A 27,386-nucleotide genomic window follows, 5' to 3' on the forward strand; every position below is an offset into this window, starting at 1 on the left:
TATGTGCAAGTTTTTATCTGAGTATATTGCGTGTCACTAAGGCTTGATGTATGAATGATCCCATCACCCAGGTAGTGAGCATAATACCCAATAAATATCCTCAAGTCTGTTTTGTTTTTTGGAATTCTGATCTGCACATGCATGTAAGGAAACTACTGAAACAGGGCATAAAACCACTAGAAATAGGAGATGGTCCAATAATAGTTACTTCATACATACGTATGTATATAAAAATGATACATATGTATATAGTTTTTTTCGTCGTGGTTAAAGGTCTCCAAACATCAAAATAGAGTCTTTGGATGTGTATGGCCTTTTTTGGTGGAATAAAATTTACTCTGAAATAAAATATTAGTATACGATGTAATAAACTTAAAAGCAAGCTTCTAGTGGATGAAATTACATATATCCCTCTACCAGATCAAAGCGTCCAAATATTTAAAAGAATTAAAAAAATAGCCCAGTATCCAACAAGGTAAAATCAGAAAAAAAAGTTATGAAGTATTTGACAAAGCATAAATATGTGACTGACAGCAACAAATGGCATATTATTAAATAGATAAGTTCACAGTCATGACATAGGTGATAGAATTAATAGACAAGTACTCCAAAACAGCTATTATAAATAGCTTGTGGTTATTGAGTATCTTTAAGATAACTCTTTGATGATAGTTCTTGTTGCAATTCTAAACATCTTATTTTGTTACATTTTGTAGTTGTATCTGGGTTAGAGAATGTTATTGAATTTTGTAATTTGATATTATGTTGGACAACTTGCAAGACTAATTAATTTTAATATTTGTTTATTGATTTTTTAAGTCTTCCTGCCTGGGGCTTTTGAAAAGATACATCTTTACACTATTTAGCAGTTGCTCTGTATTTCTGTATGCAAATGTTAAATTTACATAAGTGATACAGCGTAGATCTAAAAAAAAATAGGGTATGGCCAAAAGAACATAAAAGTAAGCATAGAAAGAGAAAAATAAAATATCTAAAAATGAGCCCATATTAAACTACCAGAGATGAAACACACAATATCTAAAATTAAGAATACATTGGATAGTATTAAAAGATTGGACACAGCATAAAAAAAGGAATTTAAAGATATAGTAATATAAACTATACAAAATGAAAAATAAAGAAAAATAATCACTTCTCCCTTCCCCACAAAATAAACAAAGCATCCTAATATATAGTATTTCAATATCCTAAAGGAAGGAGCATCAGCAGAAAAAAAATTAAAATAAATAATGCTCCCAAATTTTTCAAATTTGGTGAATTCCATATACAAATAGATCCAAGAAGTTCAATTAACCAAGTAAAAAGAAAAATAAAATGCCTCTATCATATCATAATCAATATACTGAACAGTGAAAAAGAGAAAATCTGAAACATGGATGGAAAATTAAAAAAATACTTCATCTAGCAAAGAAAAAAAGAAAGGAATGAATACAGACTTCTCATTAAAAGCAATGCAAGCTAAAAACAGCAGTTACCCCTAAAAAGTACTAACATAAATTAAAATTATCATAACTAATACATATATTCCCAGCAAATTTAATACCCAGCCAATATAATTTTAAAAATAAAGGCTGAATTTTTTTTGTTGCTACAAGAACCAAGAAAATTAATCTTTTGTAGACCACCACTTCTTGAAAAAATGTTGAAGGCGGAAGAAAAATGATCTCAAGTAAAAATTTAGCTCTAGACAAATGAATGGTGAGAGAAAAATTGTAAATAAGTCAATGAATAAAAAGACATTAAAAATTTTATTTAATATTACTAAAGGTTAAATGCTTAAAACCAAAATAATAACTACCGATATTTATTGTGTTTTGAAGTTATAATACATAGAAGTAAACTGTATGGCAACAATAGCACAACATCTGCAAAGAGATACAGGAAGTATACTGTTGTAAAGTTGTTATGCTGAAAATGATACTAACTGCAAATTTTACATACAACCACAACAAAGGTAGAGCAAAAACAAATATTTAATAAGCTAATAAAATTATCAACTAGGATCATAAAATATGTTCAACCAATAAAAATGAAGATAGGAAAGAAAAAAAAGAAAAAATAGAGGTGAGATATATTAAAAAAAATAGCAAAATGATAAATCCCAATTCATACATGTAGATAATCACATTAAGTGTAAAGTTCTCACAACCCTCGCCAATAGTTAGACATTGTCAAATTGGATTTTTTTTAAAAAAGCAAGACTAAACTCTGTGCTATCTTAAGAAACTCATAAAGAAAAAGGTTAAAAATAAAATGAGAATATACCTATGATACGAATAGTAAAGTAAAGGTGAAGTGGCTTCATTAATGTTAAAGTAGATCTTCAGAAAAATGATTTTTATGAGAATAAAGGTCATTTTATAAGTAAAGGTGTTAAATTCATCAAGAAGACATAATAATCACAAATATGTATGTACCTAACAGGATCAAAGTAAAGAAAGTAAATTGATGAAAATTAAAGGAGAAATAGACAGATTCCCATTTATACTTGGAGATCATGATGGCCTTCTTTTACTAATTGAAAAAATAAGCATATAGAAAGTAAATAAGAAATAATAGAGTTCATATTGTTCATGAAAAATAATTTGTGAAAATTACATGTTTTTGTTACATTTCACAATATATAAGATGCTTCCTTAAGGTGCTTGTTCTGGGCATTTTGGCCAGCATTAATTTTGTAAAATCTTTTTCTTTTTTGTTTGTATTTTCTGAAATGCTTTTGCTCAAGTCTTTATTTTTATTTAATTTACTTTCAAATGAATGTTTTAAAAAGCATTAAGCTCAATTTTCTACCTTCATCTCAAAGGTTTTATTTGAATTATTTTTATAATGTATTACATATAATTTTATACATAACTTGAGATAAATCCTAATATTTTTGATAGCCATCTGAAGAAATTAAATATTACTATATAATTTTTTATACCTTGGCTGCTCATTTGCTTTTTAAAACTGTGACTTCAATTCTTTGCATCTGTTGTATGTCTTTGTGCATTTTGTGTCTATCATTAAATAACATAAAATATTATTTTGTATTTTTAAAAATATTTACATAAACTATTCTGTTAAATATTATGCTGTTGTTTTTTTTTTTACATGTATGCACAATTTCCTGCAGTGGCAAGTTACTTGGTAATACATTCATATTGGCTTTTGTCTTTTCCCTACCCCATTTTATCCACTGCCTTTGTGGTGTTACTTCGGGATGATTCTCACAGAAATTACTTGTATTCAAATTCTTTTCTCAGCGCCTGTTGCTTGGGGAACTCAAAACAGAGTGTTATATTGCAGTAATCCTAGGCTAGATAGCTGTAAAGACTACATTACTGGTAAAAATGGGGTAGTGGTATCACTTGGCATCCAGTACAATCACAATTACTACGATTTTCATTTTTGGTGAATTGTCATGAGGAACAGATGGAAGCGGATGGACTAGCTTGTGCCAAATCAACAACTGAGAAGTGTGAAAGCAATTATAAGAATTATGTAGCTGTTAGCTGTGTTTCTTGCCTTCAGTAACAGAAGGTAGAAAATTTCAATTAATTCAGACATGTATAACTCAGGGCACAATATAAAGCAGAACACATCCATGACAATTTTTAAAGAGACCCTTATGATCCATAGCAAGTGGGTAGACTACATTGAAAATTACAGCCAAGACCTAATTGTTGGCTTAGCAGAATTGTAAGTGATGCTGAATTTTTAGCCATTTTTGTCAGGAAATCTCCTACACCGAAGCCAAGACATGGGATGTGGACCACTGGATTAATGTGTTTGAGGACCTTGAACCTCTATATTCCTGTTGACCCTATGGGTCATGTGAAGATTTCCTTCGTTTTGCTAGACAATAGCAGCATCCCATTGCCTAGACATCATGCACAGAATTGAAGTTCATAACACATGAAATCCTCAATACATGCCCCTCTCACCTTTGAGCCTCTAGACAAAGAATTGGCAGTACAATATACAATGCATATATAATATTAAGGTATATCATTCATTCAGCGTATTGTATCCATTATATAGATTCCATTATATAGCATATTAGCTATAAATATGTTCTGATCTCTAACTTTTTGTATGCCAATTTCCCATCTTTGCGGTGTTATACATTGTATTATTACTTTGTTATGTATTTCGATATAGGTTCAGGTAAGTATTCACAACTTTTTTCTCACAATTTCTCTTTATTTTAAGCTCATATGTTAAATTTTTTAATTTTTTTTTTTAGAAAAAACCTTCTGGTTCAGGAGTACATGTGTAGGTTTGTTATGCAGGTGATGTGGTACACAGGGGTTTGTTGTACTGATTATTGCAAGCCCAGGTATTAAGCCTAGTACTCAATAGTCATATTTTCTGTTCTTCTTCCTCCTCCCACTATCCACCCTCAAGTAGGCCTTAGTGTCTTTTGTTCCCCTCTTTGTGTCCATGAGTTCTCATCATTTAGCCCCAACTTATAGGTGAGAGAATGTGGTATTTGGTGTTCTGTGTCTGCATTAGCTTGCTAAGAATAATGACTCTCCCCCCAGCTCCATCTATGTTCCTGCAAAAAAACATGTTCTCATTCCTTTTTATGGCTGTGTAGTTTTCCATGATGAATATATACCACACATTCTTTATCCAATCTGTCATTGATAGGCATTTAGGTTGACTTTATGTTTTTGCTACTGTGAATCATGCTGCAATCAACATTCACATGCATGTGTGTTTATAATAGAATGATTTATATTCCTTTAGGTATATACCCAGTAATGGGATTGCTGGGTTTAATGGTAGCTCTGTTTTTAAGTCTTTGAGGAATCACCACACTGCTTTCCACGATGGGTGAACTAATTTACACTTCTACCAACAGTATATAGATGTTTCCTTTTCTCTGCAACCTCGCCAGCATCTGTTATTTTTTGACTTTTTAATAAAAGCTATTCTGGCTGACATAAAATGGTATCTCACTGTGGTTTTAATTATCATTTCTCTAATAATCAGTGTTATTCAGCTTTTAGCTTTTTAATATAGTTGTTGGCTGCACTTACGTCTTCTTTTGCAAAGTGTCTGTTAATATCCTTTGAACATTTTTTAATGAGGTTGTTTCTTTCTTGTAAGTTTGTTTAAGTTTCTTATAAATGCTGGATATTAGACCTTTGCCAGATGCATACTTTGCAAATATTTTCTCTCATTCTGTAGATTGTCTGTTTACTGTTGATAGTTTCTTTTGCTGTGCAGAAGCTCTTAAGTTTAATTAGATACGATTTGTCAAATTTTGCTTTTGTTGTGATTGCTTTTGGCATCTTTGTCATAAAATGTTTCCTCTTTCTATGTCTGGAATAGTATTGACTAAGTTATCTTCTAGGTTTCTATAGTTTTGAGTTTTATATTTATGTTTTTAATTCATCTTGAGTTGATATTTGTATGTGTTGTAAGAAAAGGGTCCAGTTTCAATCTTCTGTATATGGCTAGCCATTTATCCCAGCACCATTTATTGAATAGGGAATCATTTTCTTATTGTTTGGTTTTGTCAGTTTTGTAGAAGATCAGATGGTTGTTAGTTGTGTAGCCTTATTTCTGAGCTCGCTATTCTGTTTCCTTCATCTGTGTTTCTGTTTTTATACCAGTGCCATACTGTTTAGGTTACTGTAGCCCTGTAGTATAGTTTACAGTTGGATAATGTGATAACTCCATCTTTGTTCTTTTTGTTTAGTGTTGCCATGGTTTTGGGGGCCCTTTTTTGGTTTCATATATATTTTAAAATAGATTTTATTTCCAATTCTGTGAAGAATGGTATTAACAGTTTAATATGAATAGCCTTGAATCTCTAAATTGCTTTGGACCGTATGGTCATTTTAATGAGACTGATTCTATCTATGAGCATGAAATATTTTCTCATTTGTTGGTGTCATCTCTGATTTCTTTGAGCAGTGTTTTGTAATTTTCATTGTAGAGCTCTTTCACCTCCCTGGTTAGCTGTATTTCTAGGTATTTTATTCTTTTTTAGAAAATTGTGGATGGAATTGCCTTCCTGATTTGGCTCTCAGCTTCACTGTTGGTGTATATGAATGACAGTGATTTTTGTAGATAGATTTTATTTCCTGAAACTTTGTTGAAGTTTTTTATTAGCTCAAGCAGCTTTGGGGCTGAGACTATGGGGTTTTCTAGATATAGAATCATGTTGTGTGTGAACCAGGAAAGTTTGACTTTCTCTCTTCCTATTTGGATGCCTTTTATTTCTTTTTCTTGCCTGATTGCTCTGGAACGACTTCCAATACTATGTTGAATAGGAGTGGTGAGAGAGGGCATACTTGTCTTTGCCAGTTTATAAGGATAATGCTTACAGCTTTTCCCCATTCAGTATGATGTTGGCTGGGGGTTTGTCATACATGGCTGTTATTATTTTGAGGTATGTTTCTTCAATGCTTAGTTTATTGAGTTTTTGCATAAAGGTATCAAAAGCCTTTTGTGTACCTATTGAGACAATCTTGTGGTTTTTGTGTTTCTGTTTACATGATGAACCACATGTATTGATTTGTGTATGTTGAACCAATCTTGCATTCTGCAGATAAGGCCTATTTGATTGTCGTGGATTAGCTTTTAGATATGCTGCTGCATTTGATTTGGAAGTATTTTGTTGAGAATTTTTGCATCAATATTCATCAAGGTTATTGGCCTGAATTTTATTTTTATTTGTTGTGTTTCTGCCAGGTTTTGGTAACAGGATGATTCTGAGTTCATTATTTTTTATCACAGATTTTAGAATGTGTTTAAGTTTTACACAAACAAATGGAATAATTCACCTGAAAAAGATTGTATTCCTTTATGTTAGATTTATTTCTGGGTATATCATTACTTTTAGAGTCTTTTTTAATGTTATTTTAAAATTTCACTTTTGTTTGTATTTGGTATGTAAGACTGTGATTTACTTTTGTATATTGGCTTTATTTTATTTTATGTATATATGTATGTATGCATTAAGACAAGATTTTGCTCTGTCACCCAGGCTGAAGTACAGTGCCACTGATGGTGGCTCACTGTAGTCTCAACCTCCCAGGCTCAAGCAGTTCTCCAACCTCAGTTTCCAAAGTAGCTCGACTACAGGCATGCACCGCCACACTTGGCTAAATTTTATTTTTATTCTTATAGAGACATGTCTCCCTGTGTTGCTCAGGCTGATCTCAAACTCCTGGGCTCAAGCAATCCTCCTGTGTTGGCTTCCCAAAGTGCTGGGATTGTTGGCATGAACCACAACAGGCGGCCTGTGTATTAAAATTATATCTATCAACATTGATAAACCTTTTTCTGATATAAATAATTTTAATTCCTACATTTACAAATGTATATACATATATTGTATAATATATAACTTTTTTCCATATATTATTGCATAATTAAATTATAAAATTCAACATTAATTTAAAGTGTGTTAACATCTTTGTCTTGATCCTGAGTTTTTAAAAAATTTCTTCTAACCTTTCAATTTTGAGTAGAAAATTTTCCGAAGTTTGGTTTCTCGCTGGTCTTATTTTGTTTGTTTTTTGTCATTTAATAGTTGTTTTATAATTTTCATCTAAGAATGTTCACTCCTATTTTTTAACCAATAAGGCTATTGGATTATACTTAAGGCTTTTCTACATTTATCGATATAATCATAGAATTAATTAAACTTAGAATTTCACTTTTAAAGAAATTTTAACCAAAGTTGAATCTGAAAAGCATAAAGATTTTACTGTATCCAGGGTTTCAGGGATTAATGGTCAATATACAGTCTTTGTGTACTTTCATATGAAAACTTATTTCAAAATATTGTTAACATGGTCTATTTAAATTCTCATTCAACAGCCACATGGTTAAAATAAATTTATTTTTGGCAGCAGAAATAGACAAAGACCCTTTCAACCAACAAAATTAGAAATGTGTTAGAATTCACCAAGACATTTTTGTGCTTTTTAAATCTCTTCTCTTGTGACAAAACCTTTTGCCAAACTTTAGTGTAATCTCCCAATTAGATTGATTAGTATGAGTTCCTGGGGTTACTGGTTCTATTTAATTTAATGCACCAAAAATATTTTTAAGAGAACTATAACCAGACTTACCAAATTTAATACATTCTTCCCCCTTCAACACACACACACACACACACCCACGCACACATACACACACATACACATACACACGCTTACTGGTTTATTTCTCTGAGAAATAATATTTTCTCATAGAATTATGATGATTACATACACGGATACTAAATCTCTATATAAAAACATGTAATCCAATTTTTCTTTAATTTGAATCTATTTAGACTCCTAATTAAATGATGTCAAACAAACAAATTCTTAAGGCCTGGAAAATTTTCTCTCATTAAATCCCAAACGTGAATGATTTCTGAAAGACATATTTAAACACAATAATGTTAGGATTGTAAAGTCTTGTTTATCATTTTTGTTGTTATTGTTATTGTGTTGGTTTTGTTTCTTCCTCAGGAAACTAAGTATTGAAGATTTTTAGATAAGACAATTATTGTCCTGTTTTATTTTGAAACGTAGTTATATTTTATTTCAATTATCTTGAAAATTACATCAGAAAATCCTAGATAGTAAGTGGATTATAATGGCAATATTTTTAAAAATGTTAATTCCCAATAATGAATAATAATTTGTATTATTTTAGTGTTTAAAATTATTTTAAAGAACGTATTAATGGATCCTGTATGTTGCTAATGAAATCTACTTAAACTTTTTTAATGTATTTATATCATTATTTTAACTTATAAATAGCACTAGCCCTAATTTGAAACAGTCTTTCTTCTTGAATATGAAGGAAACTAGTGCTTAGAGAATGGCTACAATATTTCCTATTAAATATGTTGTGTGTGTTCATCTTGGTTTTGTACGTCTACGTATAGAAGTACACATAATTTGTTTTATAATATACATTTCTTATATGTTATAAACATGTATATTATATATTTGTATAAACATAAGTAGATCTAAATGAAGTTTATTTTTACGCCATCAGCAAAGTTATTAAACTCCTAATAATTTGGACTCATCATACTTATTCAGCACTATCAACCGTCATCCACAGGATGGCAGCAGATCCTAAAGCTTGATAAACTGCTTGACGAAAAAGGAACTCTCAAGTGAGATTTAGCTTTAACCTAAGTCCTAATATTCAGCAACTGCCAAAGGATGCACATTTTTGTTTTATAGTTTTGAAAGTGCTTTTACGCATAGTTTATTGTTGAATACTAACAATAGTTCTGTGATTCTAACTTTCTTTTACAGATGAAGAAATCAAGATCAGAGAAGTTGAGAATTTCCTGGCAATTGGAAACTGGAATTAGATCCCATTTCCACCAGCTACATATTTCTTATTCACCTACATTGTAACTACAAAACAGTAGTGAAAAAAAACGTGGGCAGAAACTTATGCAGATGTTTCTTCACTCCATTGTCATTGATTATAGATGCCACATACACAGAGGCAATTTCAAGTGGGAAAATGGACTTAGAAACCACTATTCAAAAAAAAAAAAAAAAAAAAAGAAAAGAAAATGGCAGAGAAATTTAGAAAGTGTCATTAGCTTTTGAGTTTTATTATAATGAGAAGCTACAGTTCCAACTAAATGGAGGATTTATAGCTTATACTTTTCCATTTCTTTTCTCCCTAAACGAACCATTGCACATCCTAGTTAGAAGATAAAATTATCATTTTTTTCTGGCTTCATTTCTCTCAAATTAATTGAATGAGTAAGCCAGTGACTTTCCAGGAAATGGTAAACTGGAAGTTGCAAACGCTTCAGTTCCTTTTTGTTGGTGGGGTACATGTTATAATTGTTTAAGTTTTCATTTTTAATTATTATGTATGCATAATAGTTGTACCTATTTACAGGAAATGTGATATTTTGATGCAAGCATAAAATGTGTAATGATCAAATCAGGATAATTGGGATATGCATAACCTCAAGCATTTATCTTTTCTATGTTAGGAAAATTCCAATTCCACTCTTAGTTATTTTAAAACACACAATAAATTATTATTAACTATAGTCATCCTATTGTGCTACCAAATACTAGATTTTTTCATTCTAACTGTTTTTTTGTAGTTATTAATCATGCCCTCCTTATACCCTCCCCACCCCCCAAGACCTTTCCCAGCCTCTGGTAACCATACCTCTACTCTATATCTTCTCTATATCTTCATTCGTTAATTATTGTAGATTTCTTTTTTTTACTTCACCGATAACATTTATTCTACCTATTTTAAAATTATTTACCTATTCTGCTAAATAATGGTTTTGCTTTCTAATTTTTATATACACAGCTTTCATCTAAATCCATCAAGTGAGGTAGACTTCCACTGCAACTATTATTTTTGAGAATGTTAAGGAAATGTGTACTAAGAAACCAAAGATTATACTGGATATGCAAAATATTAGCTAATTTAACTTCCTAATCAGCGGTGTGTAGCTGTAGCAGTGCTAGCAAACTAATACAAGAACTAATAATAACAAAAGTTTATTTTCTTACAGTTCTGCTGGCTAGACGTCCAGAATCAGGGTTTGCCAGGTCTGTTTTTTCTTGAAGTTTTTATGGCCACCATCTTATGTTCTCATATAGCTTTTTCTCTGCATATGGGCATTCCTGGTGTCACTTCCTCTTCTTGGAAGGACACTAGTCATAATGGATTAGAGACCCACCCTTGAACTACTTTAAGCTTAATTATCTCTAAAGGCCCTATCTTCAAATATAGTCAGGCTTCATATACCAATTTTAGGGGAACACAATTCAATTCATAACACTGATTTTTAACACAGATTATTTAAAGTTTATGTTTAAAGTTGTAAAGGGTGCATAAAGTTAATCGGTTCATAAGTCAACTGAAAAAAATATTTGTAATACATATCACAGGAAAAAGGCTTAAATTACCTAAAATGCCATAACAGTTACAAGTCAAAAAGATAAACGGCCAAATAGAAAATTAAATGATCTGTACCCTGCCCCAGAAAATGTCTGAGGGTAAACGCTAAACGATTAAACAATTTTAGGGTGCTTCGTATTAGAGACATAAGGACAACGAATTAAATGCAATTTTTTTTTTTGTAATAGCAGAATTAGAACAATGCAAGATTGACCCATGAACTTTAATTTTTGCACATTTAAAAATATTTTATATATCTTTTAAAATATGCATGTATTTTCCACTTTTAGAAACTATATCAACTTTGATAATATATGAGTGTAAAGTTTTGCTTCCAGTATTAGAAACGTGATTCTTCCAGTGGAAACCAGAAGCCTGACTGGTTTTAACATTCTCTTTAAAAATTTTATAGGTCTGCTAGTTATATGTTATTTCCTCAACATTCTATTATTTAGTTTTTTGAAATGTATACAAGCACATGGGTAGAATTTCTACTTATGCTCAACATTAGTGTAGAGATACAACCATGTATTTCCTTTTAATTTTTCCCCAAGTTCTATAGACTTGTCCATCAGGTGACTATATCATGACATTCTGTCAACTGACAATTGACTGTAGTTTTTTTGTGGAATGCAGTGAACATTTACTATGTGTCTCGTTCCATAAGAACAATTGTATTTACAGGATATAAACAATTTAGTTTCACCCAACAAGTATAGGTATAGGTATAGGTATAGCTATAGGTATGGGTATAGGTATAGGAATATGTATAGCTATAAATAATCTCATCACAGAGAGATTATACTAGTTTATACTTTCAGTAGTAGGGTGTTATATTTCCCATTGTTCTGCAAACTATTCAATTCATTTAATGACTTATTAACAGTTGTATTGAGATATAATTTACATGCTTTAAAATTTACAGTTTCAGTCTACAATTCAATGATTGCTACACCTGTAATCCCAGCTGTTTAGGAGGCCAAAGTGTATCACTTGAGCCCAGGAGTTTGAGACCAGCCTGGGAAACAGAGAGAGACATCGTCTCTACAAAAAATAAATAAATAAATAAATAAATAAATAAATAAACAAACAAACAAACAAACAAATAAATAAATTAAATAAAATAAAAAAAGCTAGGGGCCGGGCGCGCTGGCTCACGCTTGTAATCCCAGCACTTCGGGAGGCCGAGGCGGGCGGATCACGAGGTCAGGAGATCGAGACCATGGTGAAACCCCGTCTCTACTAAAAATACAAAAAATTAGCCGGACGTGATGGTGGGCGCCTGTAGTCCCAGCTACTCGGAGAGGCTGAGGCAGGAGAATGGCGTGAACCCGGGAGGCGGCGCTTGCAGTGAGCCGAGATTGCGCCACTGCACTCCAGCCTGGGCGACAGAGAAAGACTCCGTCTCAAAAAAAAAAAAAAAAGCTAGGTTTGGTGGTGTACACCTCTGGTCCCAGTCACTGAGAGGCTGAGGTAGGAGGATTGCTTGAGCCCATAAGGTCAAGGCTGCAGTGAGCTCTGTTGGCACCACTGCATTCCAGGCTGGAAGACAGAGAAAAACCCTGTGTCCAAAAAAAAAAAATCTTATATATTCCAGATAAGCCTGGGCCAGTTTTATATATTGTAGATCTCCTCCTGCAGTTTATGATGGTTTTCTCATTATCTTTTAATATGAGATAATGAATTGTAGATTTTAAATTTAATGGAAGTGAATATATTAATCATTTTCTTTATAATTTTTCTTTATGCTGCTGAGGAAATCCTTTTCTACCATGAAATTTAAAAAAGGATTTTTTTAATGCTGTCTTCATAGAAGCTATGGTTTTGCTTTTACTTTAAACATCTGAATTTATTTAAAATTATTTATTTTTTACAAAAATTACTGCACATGGTGGCACGCGCCTGTGGTCTCAGCTACTTAGGAGGCTGAAGCAGGAGAATGGCTTGAACCCGGGAAGTGGAGGTTGCAGTGAGCTGAGATCTCACCACTGCACTCCAGCCTGGGCAACAAGAGTGAAACTCTGTCTCAAAAAATAATAATAAAATAAATTATTTTTTGTGTGTATTTTGTAGCGTTGAATCAATTTCTTTGCATTTTCTTTCATTTTTTGCTCTTTCCTTCTTCCCTGACTCCCTCTCAGCCTACCTATTATAGTTTTTTTCTATCTTTGCACTAGTGTAACGAGTTGTCCCATCACTATTTATTGAAAACATTTTTTTCCTGAATGCATCTTTGTCATTCATGAATTTCATTACATAAATGTTTTTTTTTCACTATCTTAACTGCTTTCCTTTATATTAGTTCTTGATATCTGATAAAATAATATTCTTTCCCTTTGTATCTCTTCATCTGGAGTATCTTGATTATTTTTGGCTCTTTGCTTTTCCGTATGGATTTTAGAATCACATATAAAGTTCTACAACAATTGTAAAGGTTTATGAAACTTGTGACTTTGAAATTTTAATAAGATTTATTTATTTATTTATTTATTTATTTATTTAGTATTTTTTTAGACGGAGTCTCACTCTATCACCCAGGCAGGAGTGCAGTGGCGTGATCTTGGCTCACTGCAACCTCCGCCTCCCGGGTTCAAGCAGTTCTCTGCCTCAGCCTCCGGAATAGCTGGAATTACAGGCACCTGCCACCACGCCCGGCTAATTTTTTTGTATTTTTAGTAGAGACAGGGTTTCACCATCTTGGCCATGCTGGTCTTGAACTCCTGACCCTTAATAAGATTCATAATTAATCTATAAATTGATCTTAGAGAATGGACATCTTTATGAATTTTGATCTTCTTATCTGTGAACATGTTAGCTCTATTTACTTTTCTATTGTGGGTTTTAATTCAATTTTGTAATTCTAAGCATGAATAGAGTATGTAACTTTTATAAAAATTATTCTAAGTTTTTCAGTGGAAATTTAGATTTTAAATTAAATTTTTGTCTACTTGTGCACAGAAATTTCAGTTGCTATGTTATAGTTTTGCATTCAGCAAAATTAAAACTTCTCTTGCTCATTCTGAAGATTTATGTGCATATTATTTTGGATTAGTTACATAACATGATATCAGATAGACAGATAAATAGAACTCCTAAATCTTTTTTATTCTAAAAATTGTTTTTCTTGTTTAACTGCAGTAGCGTAAAATATTGTTGAATTAAAGTTGTCATTAGTACATACCACTGACATTTTCTCATCTTCATAAGAATGCTCTTACTATTTTAACATAAAAGTTACACTTGATGAAACTTTTTTGTTTGGAGTGCCTTTGTTGGTGTAAAGAAATTATTTTCTATTTGTAGTTTACTAATAGGATTTCAAGATTATGAACAACTGTTGAGTTTTTATTGTTTGAGATGATAGGATTTTTCTCTTTTTACCTTTTAATAAGGTGAACTTATTTATTTTTCAATTTTAAGCTATCATTTCACTACAATAATGAGTCCAACTTTTTCATATCTTTTGTCAAATTATTACTAGATTTAGTCAGATAATCATTTTAAGTGTAACAGCATCTAATTTGAGCATGATTGACTTTTAATTTGATTTCTATTTCAATAATATACTTTTTCTTGATTATAGTAATTATTCCAGGTTTCTTAGTTTTACTCTACCCTTTAACTTCTCAAGTTGCATGGGTGTGGTACAGCCCTCCTTTGCCTAAGAGTAGAAGTCTCTGAGGGCCAGACTCGTATGAATGCTGCTGCTCCTCTGGACCTAGCCACCCAGTGGGGCTGTCAGACCCCAGACTGGTGCTAGGGAATGTCTGCAAGGGATCCAGTGATGTGACCTGTCCTCTAGTCTCCCATAAGTGGATACCAGCACCAGCTCTGACAGGGGTAGCAGGGAAGTTACGTAGACATTGTGAGATTCCTTGGTTATTGGCCTTAGCAATGTTGACTTTCTCAAATGCCAGCTGTAGTAGTAATGTACTGGCACGTGGACAAACTCAGGACCTCCCGGTTACCCAAAGTGATGAAGGCAATAGTGATAGCTGAGGTCATGCACAAGTTTTCTCCTTCCTGGTGTTGTGTTATTCTGCCTGCAGATGCTGTAATGGACTCTCAGTTGGCCTCTAGCCAGGAGGTGGCACTTGCAAAAGAGCTCCAGTTGTAGTGGTAGAAGTGAGTTTTGTGCTTGCCTTGTGTTACCCAGGAGAAGTACTCTGGGTGGGGGGTGGGGTCATGGAGCTCCCCAAATTCTCTGTCCTTTCTGTTAAGCTACCAGGGCAGGCGCAGGAGCAAGGACAGGTGGAGGCTGGGTCAGCCAAGTCTGTGTTCTGGCTCCCTCTTTGTAGGCAGGAGCAGTGGTCACAAAGAGGATCAGAGGGAAGCTCTTTGACTGCTGGGGTAATGTTCCAGGGAGAAGTGCAGCTGCCTCTGCTGCACAGAAGAAGAATCCACATGGGGAGTATGTGTAGCAGCAGGAAGTAAACCTTATGTGGCTCCTACATGCTTGGCAAGGCAGGTGTCACATTTGCAGTGTTCCACTAGCATCAGGTAACTGGATTCCAGGCACACTCCTCTCAAAACTCAAAAATGCCCCAGGTCATAAGCCTTTTCCACTGATATGGTTTAGATCTGTGTCTCTGCCCAAATCTTATGTCAAATTGTGATCCCCAATGTTGGAAGTGGGGCCTGGTTGGAGAGGATTGGGTCATGGAGGTAGGGTATTCATGAATGGTTTAGCACCATCCTCCCTTGGTACTGTTCTTGTGATAGTGAGTGAGTTATCAGGAGATCTGTGTTTTTTTTTTTTTTTTTTTTTAAGTGTATAGCACCTTTGCCCTCACTCTCTCTCTTGCTCCTGGTCCCATCATGCAAAACGACCTGCTGCTCTGTTGCCTTCTACCGTGATTAGAAGCTTCCTGAGGCCTCCCCAGAAGCAGAAACCACTATGCTTCCTGTACAGCCTATGGGACCATAGGCCAGTTAAACCTGTTTTTTTTAAAAATAAATGACTCAGTTTCAAGTATTTCTTTATAGGAATAAGAGAATGGCCTAACACACCCGCTGAGATGGAAACTGGCTTTCAGACCATGCTCCTCTGAAGCAGGGGTGTCTATCTCCTGTGCCTGTGGCCATAGCACACTTCCACTCATTCCTCAATTCTGGCCAAAGAGAGTTTGCCCCCACTCAAGATTTTATTGTGACTCTCACTTGGGAGCTTCTCTCAACCTGCGACCACAACCTGAGTTAGTTTCCAGACTTCCGCAAGGTTCCTTGTGATGTAGGATTAGGATTTACTTTTCTCTGTTCCTGCTGGAGTCTGGGAGTGCACACAAACCATGTCCAGATGCTGTTCTTTCTCATGTATTTCCCACTGCTCACTAAAGCAGCTCCAGTACTGGGTAGGGTTAAGGCGTTTCCCCGCGGTCTGGATTGCCAGGTTTCCCAGTGGGTGTATGTATCCCAGAGGCAGTTTCTCCCCACTCACACTCTGGGGACTCATAGTTTTTCACCTGGCTCACAGGATAGGCTGCTGCCCCCCACTTTTTTCAAAGGGCTTATGGTTACTTTTTTTTTTCTGTTAGGTTTCTGTGTTGCTTCTGGTAAAAAAATTCGCAGTGTGATTCTCTACTCACTAGATCGTCTTTTCAAGTAGAGGGAAGCATGCTAACAGTGCCTCTGATTCGCTGTCCTGGGGAGAAAAGTTATCTGACATTTAATTGAAGAGAGAAAATGAATGTTAAATTTGTCAGCAGTTGTAGTTATAGTTTAATTTTGGTTTATTTATTACGGTGAAATTACACTTATACATTACTTCTTTTTCACTAACTAAAAATCCTCCCTCCTTCCTTCCTTTCCTAGGCCCCACTCTACTCCCTCTCTTCTTCCCTTTCTCCTTTTCTCACTCTCTCTCTCCCTCTCTCTCTTTCTTTATTTTTTTATCTCTTTCTTCCCTTTTTATCACTTTTGCTTGCTTTCCTCTCTCTCTCCCTCCCTGCTTACCTGCCTTCCTCCCTTCCTCCCTTCCTTCTTTCTTTTCTTCCTTCCTCCTTCCTTTCTTCCTTCCTCTTTAATTTCTCTTTCTTCCTAATATGTAAACATGATAAGTATTCTAGAAGTCCTAATTGAATTTTTTTCTTAATAGCTTATCAGGAAATTACTGGTAGTTTTTTTTCCTCCTCAGCAAACATATAAGCTAATTTCCTCCATCCAACTTGTTTCATTTTCTCCAGGAAGACCCACTACATTATGTGAGACTATGGGGAAAGCTGAAATTTGGTTAATCCGAACATATTGGGATTTTGAATTTCCTCGTCCATACTTACCTAATTTTGAGTTCGTTGGAGGATTGCACTGCAAACCTGCCAAACCTTTACCTAAGGTAGGTCTACAACAGTGGAGGATGTTATGCTCCTTATAATAAAATACATAATTTTCTTTTAAAGTTTATAGCCTCAATAACAAATAAATGCTGCTGGACATTTCAATTTGCTACTCCACATCTATTTTCCTCATGGCAGAGGTCTCCTACAAGTGATATTAGGTGTTTTGGACTTTACATTGACAATTTAAACTGAAGAATAAAATGACTCAAGTTTTGTGTTACAAATATCAGTGTGTCTACACCTTGATACTGGACTTGGGGGGACAGAAAACCAGATCATAGAAATTACAAAGGAGACTGCCCTAGTCTTCTTAACAAGCCACATAGCATTATGAGCAGGAACATTTACCAAATTTCTTGAGAGATAAAGATGTCTTCTTGAAAACTCTTGGGTGAATTCCACATAACTTGCTGAGTAAGAAGTCATTATTGAAGAAAGACAATGAAATGAGGCAGGGCTCTTAGGTTTTAATCTTGAGAATTTATTAGATAGCTGTGACATCTACTGTGAGGAAACAATTTGTTAAAAAAAAAAAAACTCTCTTGAGTTGACAATGGTGACTTTAGTCTTTGACTTATTTACTTTAAGGAACCAAAAGGATTTTTGGTAATTTCTAGAAATCTTTTAGGTAGTACGAAGTGTAAATCCAAGCAGAAAGCATTAGAAATAGATTCAGATTCATCAGCATAAAGTAGCTATTATAAAACTGAGAGACTCAAATGTTGTATTGGTTCTTTATAAATATAATGTCAGGTTTTATGGCATGAGAAAGAAATTGTATGCTACAATATGAAGTCTTCAGAGAAGAAATGTGGAGAGAAATTATACAGAAAAAGTGTTGAGAAGCAACATAGAGTACAGGTACATAGGGTAGGAACAATGTATTTAACTATCAATAGGGAGTGAGGAAACAGGCTATTATTTATTTGGTTCGTACACCAACAAACGTAATCTTTTTAGAAAGTTGCAGGTTCCCATAAGAGTACTAAATTTCTGTTTATGGTAAAAGACATATTTAAGTTTAAAATTTTATTTCTCGATTCTAAAAATTTTATTTCAGAATTTTCTTGCCAGTTAAGTTATGGCTGCAGGCAAGCTCTAGTGAATGTTTATTATAGGAGATAATGTACCAATATCTAAATAAAGAAACAGAAATATACATGACGTATCCATAGGTCACTGTATAATGACCCATGCCACTCTACTATGTTTTTCCTCCCAAACCCACTTTTTACACAAACACACACATATACACATTCATAATTTCACAAAGACAAATCAGCCATGTTTTACAATAGCAGACATTATGCCATTATGTGTTCAATCATTATAAATATCGATATAGGCCTTGGGAAATATGAATACCAATCATGGATTATATTGCTGATGAAATAATTATGCCAATCACTGGGTACACAGAATACAAAGACAACAAGAGACTGTCAAATGAAAATTCCATATCAGTATGGTAGGTGTGTTTGTGTGTGTATGTGTATGTTTGTGTGTGTGTGTGTGTGTGTGTTATTTTAAAGAATTAATATCTGTTTGGAAAATAAATCAAAATGGCAAAGCACCAATTCCTGGGACTTCAGAAATATTCTCCTGACATTAACTAAGCCAAAAATAGCAATCTATTTTCACTTAAGATATCACCCTCCCCTAATAATTTGGCTAGTCATAAAGTGATACATCAGTGATTCCGGTGTGATCACAACAAATATTTGCACAGGGAATGAAGGATACATCTGTAGAAAGTATCATTCGTATAGATTATGATGTGAAAGGCCTTAATCTCAGATTTTGCAGTGTCAAATTTACAAAACTATAAGTAATGACCTAAGGAATTTTATTGGCAGACAAATTTATATTTTAATTTTGCTTTAAGGCTCAAATTAAGGGCACATAGCTAACATCACACTCATGGCAGCTTATACATCGGGAAGAGAGAGATGCACTGTCTCATAAGCATCATTGTGATTATAGTTGGAGATGCACTTTGTTATCCTGTTCTAAAATATGTTACTATTAGATGCCATTTTAAACAAATTTTTTCTTAGACCTATTAATCAAAGAAAGCATAAACTTGAGAAAATGATCTTGAATGCTTAACAGGAACCGGTAAATTCATTAATAATTTTATTAGATATAGCCGGCATGCTAACAATTTTAAAAGCCTAGCTCAGTATCCTTTATTGGGCTTCCCTCCAAAAACCGTTTTTATGAGTTTGCAAACAACCCTGTTGATTGGTTAAATTAAACCTTGGGGGTAGCAATTTCAGTTACCATGAGAAGAGTTGTCCCTTATTTAGTGTTCATTTCTGTAATGGTTTTGCTTCCATGCTTGGACTTGTAATCACTGATTATATATTCGAGTTATACATTTTAGAGACATGATTCCTCTTAAGGAGACTAGATCTGACTGGGCACAGTGGCTCATGCCTGTAATTCCAGCACTTTGGGAGGCTGAAGCAGGTGGATCACTGGAGGTCAGGAGCTGGAGACCAGCCTGGCCAACATGGTGAAACCCCATCTCCACTAAAAATACAAAACTTAGTCAGACACGGTGGCATGAGACTGTAATCCGAGTTACTCAGGAGACTGAGGTGTGAGAATCACTTGAACCGGGGAGGTGAGGTTGCAGCGAGCAGAGGCCATGCCACTGCGCTCCAGCCTGGGCGACAGAGCCAGACTCTGTCAAAAAAAAAAAAAAAAATAGAAACTAGATCTTTCTGCATGTCAGAAGACAGTTTAACAGTTTCTTTGACATATATCTCAATTTTGCCTATGTAAATGTATAAGTAAACTTATTTTTCTTATGATGCTACACCTTTGTAATAGAAAATATATTATGTGTGCAGGAAATGGAAGAATTTATCCAGAGCTCAGGTAAAGATGGTGTCGTGGTGTTTTCTCTGGGATCAATGGTCAAAAACCTTACAGAAGAAAAGGCCAATCTTATTGCCTCAGCCCTTGCCCAGATTCCACAGAAGGTCAGTACAGCCTGGGATCCTGGTACACAGCTTTTTACTAATGGGAGAGACAGTGCAGCTAGTAATGCTCTTTCCATATGAAAATTGAAACTCATTATACACTGAGTATCACTAGTAACAGTTGTAAGTAACATTGTGTAATATATTAAAATTGTGTACATTAGCACATTGAATCATTTGCCTACTGAGCCTTGGCATTATTTTAGAAACACAGACTTTTTTGAAGTCATTTATTTTTAATGGAATAGAAATGAAAACTTTAAGCCCCCACTGACCTTTTACTATTTGAAATTTTTTGTTCTCCACCGACTACTTTCAAAAGTTTTGAAGTTTGTTAGCTCCATGGCCCAGGAAAAGAGAGAGTGTATACACAAAGCAGGGAGAAATTATGCTAAAAATATAATTCAAATGTCTAGGTTTTATTACAACTTTATCAAAGTGTAGTTGGTTTAGAAGTAGAAGCCTAGATTCACTTAGTCTTTCTAAGTTGAATATTCTGTAGCTAAAAACAATTAAAATTCAAATATTATAGTCCAACAACATGCAGTTTCTGACTTATGTTATTCAATTAACCTCAATTTTTATCTCTACAATTTTGCATTTCTATTCTTTTTATACTTTTATTCATGACACATCCTAGGACTCTTTATATTTATGTATTGGTTGAAGCACATAGCACTCCTCATGATTTTTTCTCCTCCATGTTGTGATTGATTAAACTGGTCCTGTTTACATTCTATTGCTTCACTTAAAATCTAACTTCCAAAAGCTTTTAAGTGGTAAATATCAAAACAATAATACTATACTTGATAGACTATTAGTAGAAGACTTTACAAAAAGGTAGATATAAACAGTTCTACTACGTATCTCAACGTTTGTAAACTACTGCTTATGTAATTCCCATCCTCCAAGTAGCTGGCTAATTGATTTCTAAATAATTCTACCAACTTAAAATGTCCTCATTGTGTTTTTCCTTGCAAAATTAAAGCACCATTTTCCACAGGTTTTATGGAGATACAAAGGAAAGAAACCAGCCACATTAGGGAACAATACTCAGCTCTATGATTGGATACCCCAGAATGATCTTCTTGGTAAGACTGTGGGGGAAGAAAAGCTGTATAGTGGGACAATAGACAAGTTAAGTAACTGTTTAATAGCAAATAAATTCAATAAATTTTTAATAATTTAAAATTTTATTTGACACTCAGTTTTAAAGCAGACATAATTACATAATTTGCCATTAATTTTATAGATTCATGCTTTCTCTGGTTCAAAAAAGAGCATTTTCAGTTAAGATTAATCACACTTCAAGTTTCATTTTCAGTTCAGATATCATCTCCTCAGTAATATATTCCCAGAAAATGCAAATGCTGTTAATTACTGCTTTTCCTGGGATCACAGTTTTCTGACATACCAATGCCCTATGTGATCTGCTTTTGTAGAAAACGGATCCTTCTTTAGAGAGATATATTATAGCTTTTTGACCCCTTCTGTCTCTCAAATTCTGCTAATGTGTTATTATTTCACACCCACTTCTCACTCCATCCTCAAATTAGGTCATCCTAAAACCAAAGCTTTTATCACTCATGGTGGAACTAATGGGATCTATGAAGCTATTTACCACGGAGTCCCTATGGTGGGAGTTCCCATGTTTGCTGATCAGCCTGATAACATTGTTCACATGAAGGCCAAAGGAGCAGCTGTGGAAGTGAACCTAAACACAATGACGAGTGTGGATTTGCTTAGCGCTTTGAGAACAGTCATTAATGAACCTTCGTAAGTACTAAGGCTCCTAACGACTTGTCAAACATTATGTTATTTATAATACCAGAAAATGTACATTCTTTAATACTTTTTAATTATTTTCCAGTAACAACCGTAACCTGACCAATATAAAAACTATTTTATTTGCCAAACTGCTGAAGTGTTTTGCTGAAATCAGAAAAATAAGAAAATCCTAAGACTTCAAATATTATTTCAATATTTTTCAAAATAAAGAATGCTATGATGATATAAATTCTCATTTTTTCTGGATAATCTGCTTAATATTATAAACTAATTAATAAGTATATGCATATTTCAGTAAAGACAAAATTGAAATGATAATCTGCCCAGTAATAATCATTCAGAAATAACTATTAACACTGAGTATATACCATTCTATACCTTTAATTAGTATATGTATACACACAGAGAGAAAAGATATAAGGTAGTGAATAATTCTTTAAATATTGACTGGTACTATGTGATATTTTAAATAAAATTTAAGTATAATTTTATCTGACTTAGCTTTTATATTGAAATGAATCTATAAAATATATTGAGCTATATATATACACGTAGCTTAGTATATTATATATATGTCTATATATCTAGCTTAGTAGATAGTGTGTGTGTATATATATCGTGTCTTATTTTTTTCTCTGAAAGATCTCACCAAAGATAAGAAGTAATATGATATATGTATATGTAATTTTGAGTCTTTATTTTTGATGATGTGTTTTAATTTTAGCTACTTATAGTTGAACTCCTGTTTTGAAATGTATCTCTATTTGATTCCAAATTTGTATTACTTATATTGTAATTTTACTTCACCAATATTTATGTCATTTTTTTCTCACATTTAGTCTGTTTCCTATATTTTAAGGGACTCAGTGTTCACCATTGAATTAGAGATTATTTATTCCAAAATATTTAGGATTTATTTCTTGACTGATTATCTCACATGGAATTTTCTTCCAATAAAGACTTGGATACTGAATCCTCTGAGACAACGTTTAGCAATATTCACTCGCTGCTTTGTTATGAGAATGACTTTTATCTGCAAACAATAAGTTTAGCTCTTGCTTTCTTTCCTTCAGACCTGTGGAAATATTACTCATGGCCTTCCAGTTTGAATTGTGCTATATGATTTCTGAGTCCTGTCTGACCATTTTATCTTTTTGCTTTCTTTTCAACTTGGAAAAAGAAATCGTTACTTTTTAAAATTCAGAAACTCAATTATGGTGTATTCTTACAAATTATTTTACATATTTTTCTTCAATTATACTGTGTCCTTACAACACTGTTAATCTAGGATAAAAAAATTATCCAGTTTTTCTTTTCAGAAATTAATTATTTTGTGTATTATTTCTTAGAATGCCTTTTATTTCTATTTTTTATCTTTACTTCTGGAGCACCAGTTTAGTCTTCCCTATGATAAAATATTTTGGTATGTTTTCCTCTATTATTTCATGTCTAATTGTTCTAATCAATTTTTACTATTATTAATTCATTGAGATTGCCTCAAATAGTTCACAAATTAGTAAATTTATTATTTTTACCATGAGCATTGCTTGCTGTTTCTAATTTCTTTATTAATTCTTTCAACTGTCACTTTTAACAACTTATTTCATCAGCTCACCTATCTCCTTATCACTTCCTCTTGCTTTATAAGTCAATTTTGATATCATATTCATTACCCTCCCGCTATTATTGTATTTTGAATCTCCTCTTCTTTGGACTATATGCCATACCTAAATGCATTTTTAGTTTCTCATTTATTTTTCAGTATATTTAAGTGGTTATCAGGCTGTTATTTTTTTCTCGGTCTTGGTGCTCTGAATTTGTGTGGGTACCTTAAACTTGCTTTATGTTGTATTGGACTTAATTGTTTTCATGTAGAGTCCAAGCTTGAAGAACAGATTTAATATTTCATTCACTTTCCTGAAGGCTGAGATTCAGGAAGTAGAGGGGAAGTTAAACTCGGATCGAATTTAGTGCTTTTTCTTAATGGAAGTAAGCTGCTTAAAAACATCTATTCAATGCCCTTTGCCAGGCATTTTAGACATGAGGGCCAGTGTATTCATTTCAAAAAAGAAAGACTCTCAACAGTTGGATTAGATTCATACCAAGACTCAGCCTTGGTTGCCCACTTTTGCTCTCTATCCACATTCCAATTAACTGACTTTTATTGATACATACATGTTGTGTAAGTCATAATTTTAGAAATCATAACTCACGAGCTAAGTGGTGGGTGAGGAGCTTCAGCAAGGCTCAAATATGATCTTTCTTTGACCTTAATGTCTAGTCAATTAGACTATTACAATGTTGTTAGTTCCTGACAATTTGGTTCATTGTATTAATTATCAGCGTAGGTATGGTCTGTGATTCTCTTTAACTCTAATGCTTAAAATGATCACTACATTTTATTATTGACTTGAAAACTATGAACCAAAAATAAAATTCTAAGCCTCCCACACAACCGTCGGAGTGGACTTCCTCCTCAGCCAGAGATCTTTTAAAATATAACCTGAGCGTCTATTTCAGGCCATAATGGGAAGTGAGGGTCAAACATGACCCAGTATACCTCTCTGGCATTAGTATCAACGCAGACTTTAAGCTGATAAGAAACATTTCACAACCTATTCTCTCTGAAACCTACTACCTGAAGGCTTCCTCTGCAAATAAGGACTTGGATCTCCACAATCCTTTATCTTAACCCAGGCATTCCTTCCCTTTGAGCCCAGGTCTTTAGAGAAACTCAACCAATTGTCAACCAAAAAAATGTTTAAATTTACCTATAGCCTGGACGCACCCCCACTTCAAGTTGTCCCACCTTTCTAAACCAAACCAATGTACTTCTTAAATGAATTTGATTAATGTCTTATGCCTTCCTAAAATGTAAAAACCAAGCTGCACCCCAAAAACCTTGGGCACATATGCTCAGGACCTCCTGAGGGCTTTATCATGGGCCGTGGTCACTCATATCTTGCTACAAATAAATATCTTCAAATATTTTAGATTTTGATCATTTCATTGACAAAACTATTGATGCAAAAAAACGAGAACTATAAATACTGTTAGAAATTTCTAAATAAATGCCTAAAAATAATTTAATTCAAAATACCTTCACTTTAACCCTAAACCAAATAACACCTCTGGGTACACAAGATATAGTGTAGAGTATATATATGGATGTGTTTGTACTCCATTCTGTTGTTCATTAAAGCAATTAATAAACATTAAAAATTACATTTGAATAGATAGGCCATTGTAATTTAATTATTCAAAATATTTTACCTTATCAGTCATAAAACATTAGTGTATAATAAAACATGAAATAATAAATTTATGAGCATGGTCTTTGTTCCACATCATTTATAGGAAAACATGCTTTCTTCTTATTATTTTTCGATTCACATGTACAGATTTATTTATTGCCTAAAGTATATTATGATGATCCATGTGAAATTACTGTCTTGATCCTACCTAAGTTTCAATGCAGTTGAAAGTATGAATATTCTTTTTCACTAGACAGACACACAAACACACACACACACACACACTCAACACATGTAAACTACTCCTGCTGCTGAATCTAGTGTACCATATTCTCTTGCAAATGACGACCATGTTCCCCATTCCCCAGTCCTAACAACGTCCTGCCAGCACCGGGACCTCTCTACACAAACCATTTACCTTCTCTCATCTTCATGAATACAGGCTGGAACTTTTATTCCAGACACAAACCAAAATGAAACCTACTAATTTTGGTTTAACAACTAGGGAAACTGCAAGTGAAGACATAGTTTGCCTTTTAAATGTGTGGATATCCACCCAATATCGTTTGAGAGGCCATTAGAACTGTTACCTCTGTTACTATCGCTATTGTGATGGCAAGTTGATTTAGAGCTCTAGTTCTAGGGAGATGTTTCAATTGAAACATCAAAGTTCATGTACTTGGATATGCCACTTCTTAAATCACCGAAGTATTTTTGTTCAGTCTTCATGTTACAGATACAGACACTGTCCTTTTCATCACAAACATACAAATGTGTGCCACAGAGTGATTATCACAGTGCCAACAGCTTAGAACTGTAAAATGACTCACCAATGCTGACTGCCAATTTCCTTTGTCTGTCATATGAACTAGCCAGACATTAGAGGATATGCTTATGTATGTCTTACATGATTTTTATCCCACAGTATTAGGTTATGTACCATCTTCATCTTGGAACCATCCTGGACAGTATAGTTCACACAGTATCAAAATTATTTTTGGAAAAATTATGCCAAACATATATATTTACAACTGGCTTACTCTACTTTTTTATGTCCACATTTGATCATACTGTGTTAAGCATATATTTCATCCATATCTTCCTTTTCATAACTCTTAAAATCCTATGCAACTAGCAAAGTTCATGCAAGAATTATATTTTCTCAACGTAACTATGGCCTTTAACTTGTATAGCAAAAGTGTATCACATATTTATCTTCAATGAAAATAAAAACGAAAATTATCTAATTTCTGCCTATTTATTTGTCTTCTAGTTATAAAGAGAATGCTATGAGGTTATCAAGAATTCACCATGATCAACCTGTAAAGCCCCTGGATCGAGCAGTCTTCTGGATCGAGTTTGTCATGCGCCACAAAGGAGCCAAGCACCTGCGGCCAGCTGCCCACGACCTCACCTGGTTCCAGTACCACTCTTTGGATGTAATTGGGTTCTTGCTGGTCTGTGTGACAACGGCTATATTTTTGGTCATACGATGTTGTTTGTTTTCCTGTCAAAAATTTGGTAAGACAGGAAAGAAGAAAAAAAGAGAATAGGTCAAGAAAAAGAGGAAATGTATGTATTTTTAAGTTTGGCAAAATTCTGAGTAGTGTAGTCCTGTTAATTCCAGCCAAAAGGAGTTTAACAAAAACGCATTTCCCACCCGGTTTCCAAATTTTCTATTTCTCTATCTGCGATAAGCCTACTGATAAAGCCTAGATTTTGGCATGATTATTATTAACTTGTGAGTTATAGCCTTCTATTTTTCCTTTGTCTCTCCCTGATGACTATATCCTCTTGCTTTCACTTTTCTGACACAAGGATACTACCTAATTTTAAATGTGTTCTATTCATAGTATCAAATTATTTTATAGTTAACCTTAATTAATGATGAACAATATGCTGAATCCTGGTAATGCATACAATGTAGATGGAATTTGATAGGTGTAAGGAAGAGTCAAATTCACAAGTTTCCATATACCAAACAAATCAGGGAGCCACCATAGGAGAGTAGTGTGTTATGAGAAAGGTAATGATTTCCTTTCTTAATAAAAACAAACTCCTCTGCTTGCTCAATGTTTCAGGAGTTAGAG

The 27,386-nt window shown here is 33.7% G+C and overlaps 1 protein-coding gene across 1 annotated transcript in view; it reads left to right on the forward strand.

Moving 5' to 3' along the window:
* The window catches only part of LOC116475200 (UDP-glucuronosyltransferase 2A2), a 47,777-nt gene extending 20,928 nt beyond the window's left edge, over positions 1 to 26,849 (forward strand). Inside the window, 5 exon segments of the mRNA XM_058429966.1 lie at positions 17,112 to 17,260; positions 20,123 to 20,254; positions 21,258 to 21,345; positions 21,811 to 22,030; positions 26,570 to 26,849. Of these exon segments, the coding sequence (XP_058285949.1) occupies positions 17,112 to 17,260; positions 20,123 to 20,254; positions 21,258 to 21,345; positions 21,811 to 22,030; positions 26,570 to 26,849 (869 nt within the window).
* Positions 26,850 to 27,386: the final 537 nt, after the last annotated feature.

The sequence above is a fragment of the Hylobates moloch genome, unplaced genomic scaffold, assembly GCF_009828535.3.
Source record: "Hylobates moloch isolate HMO894 unplaced genomic scaffold, HMol_V3 SCAFFOLD_2, whole genome shotgun sequence".
Classification (NCBI taxonomy): domain Eukaryota; kingdom Metazoa; phylum Chordata; class Mammalia; order Primates; family Hylobatidae; genus Hylobates; species Hylobates moloch.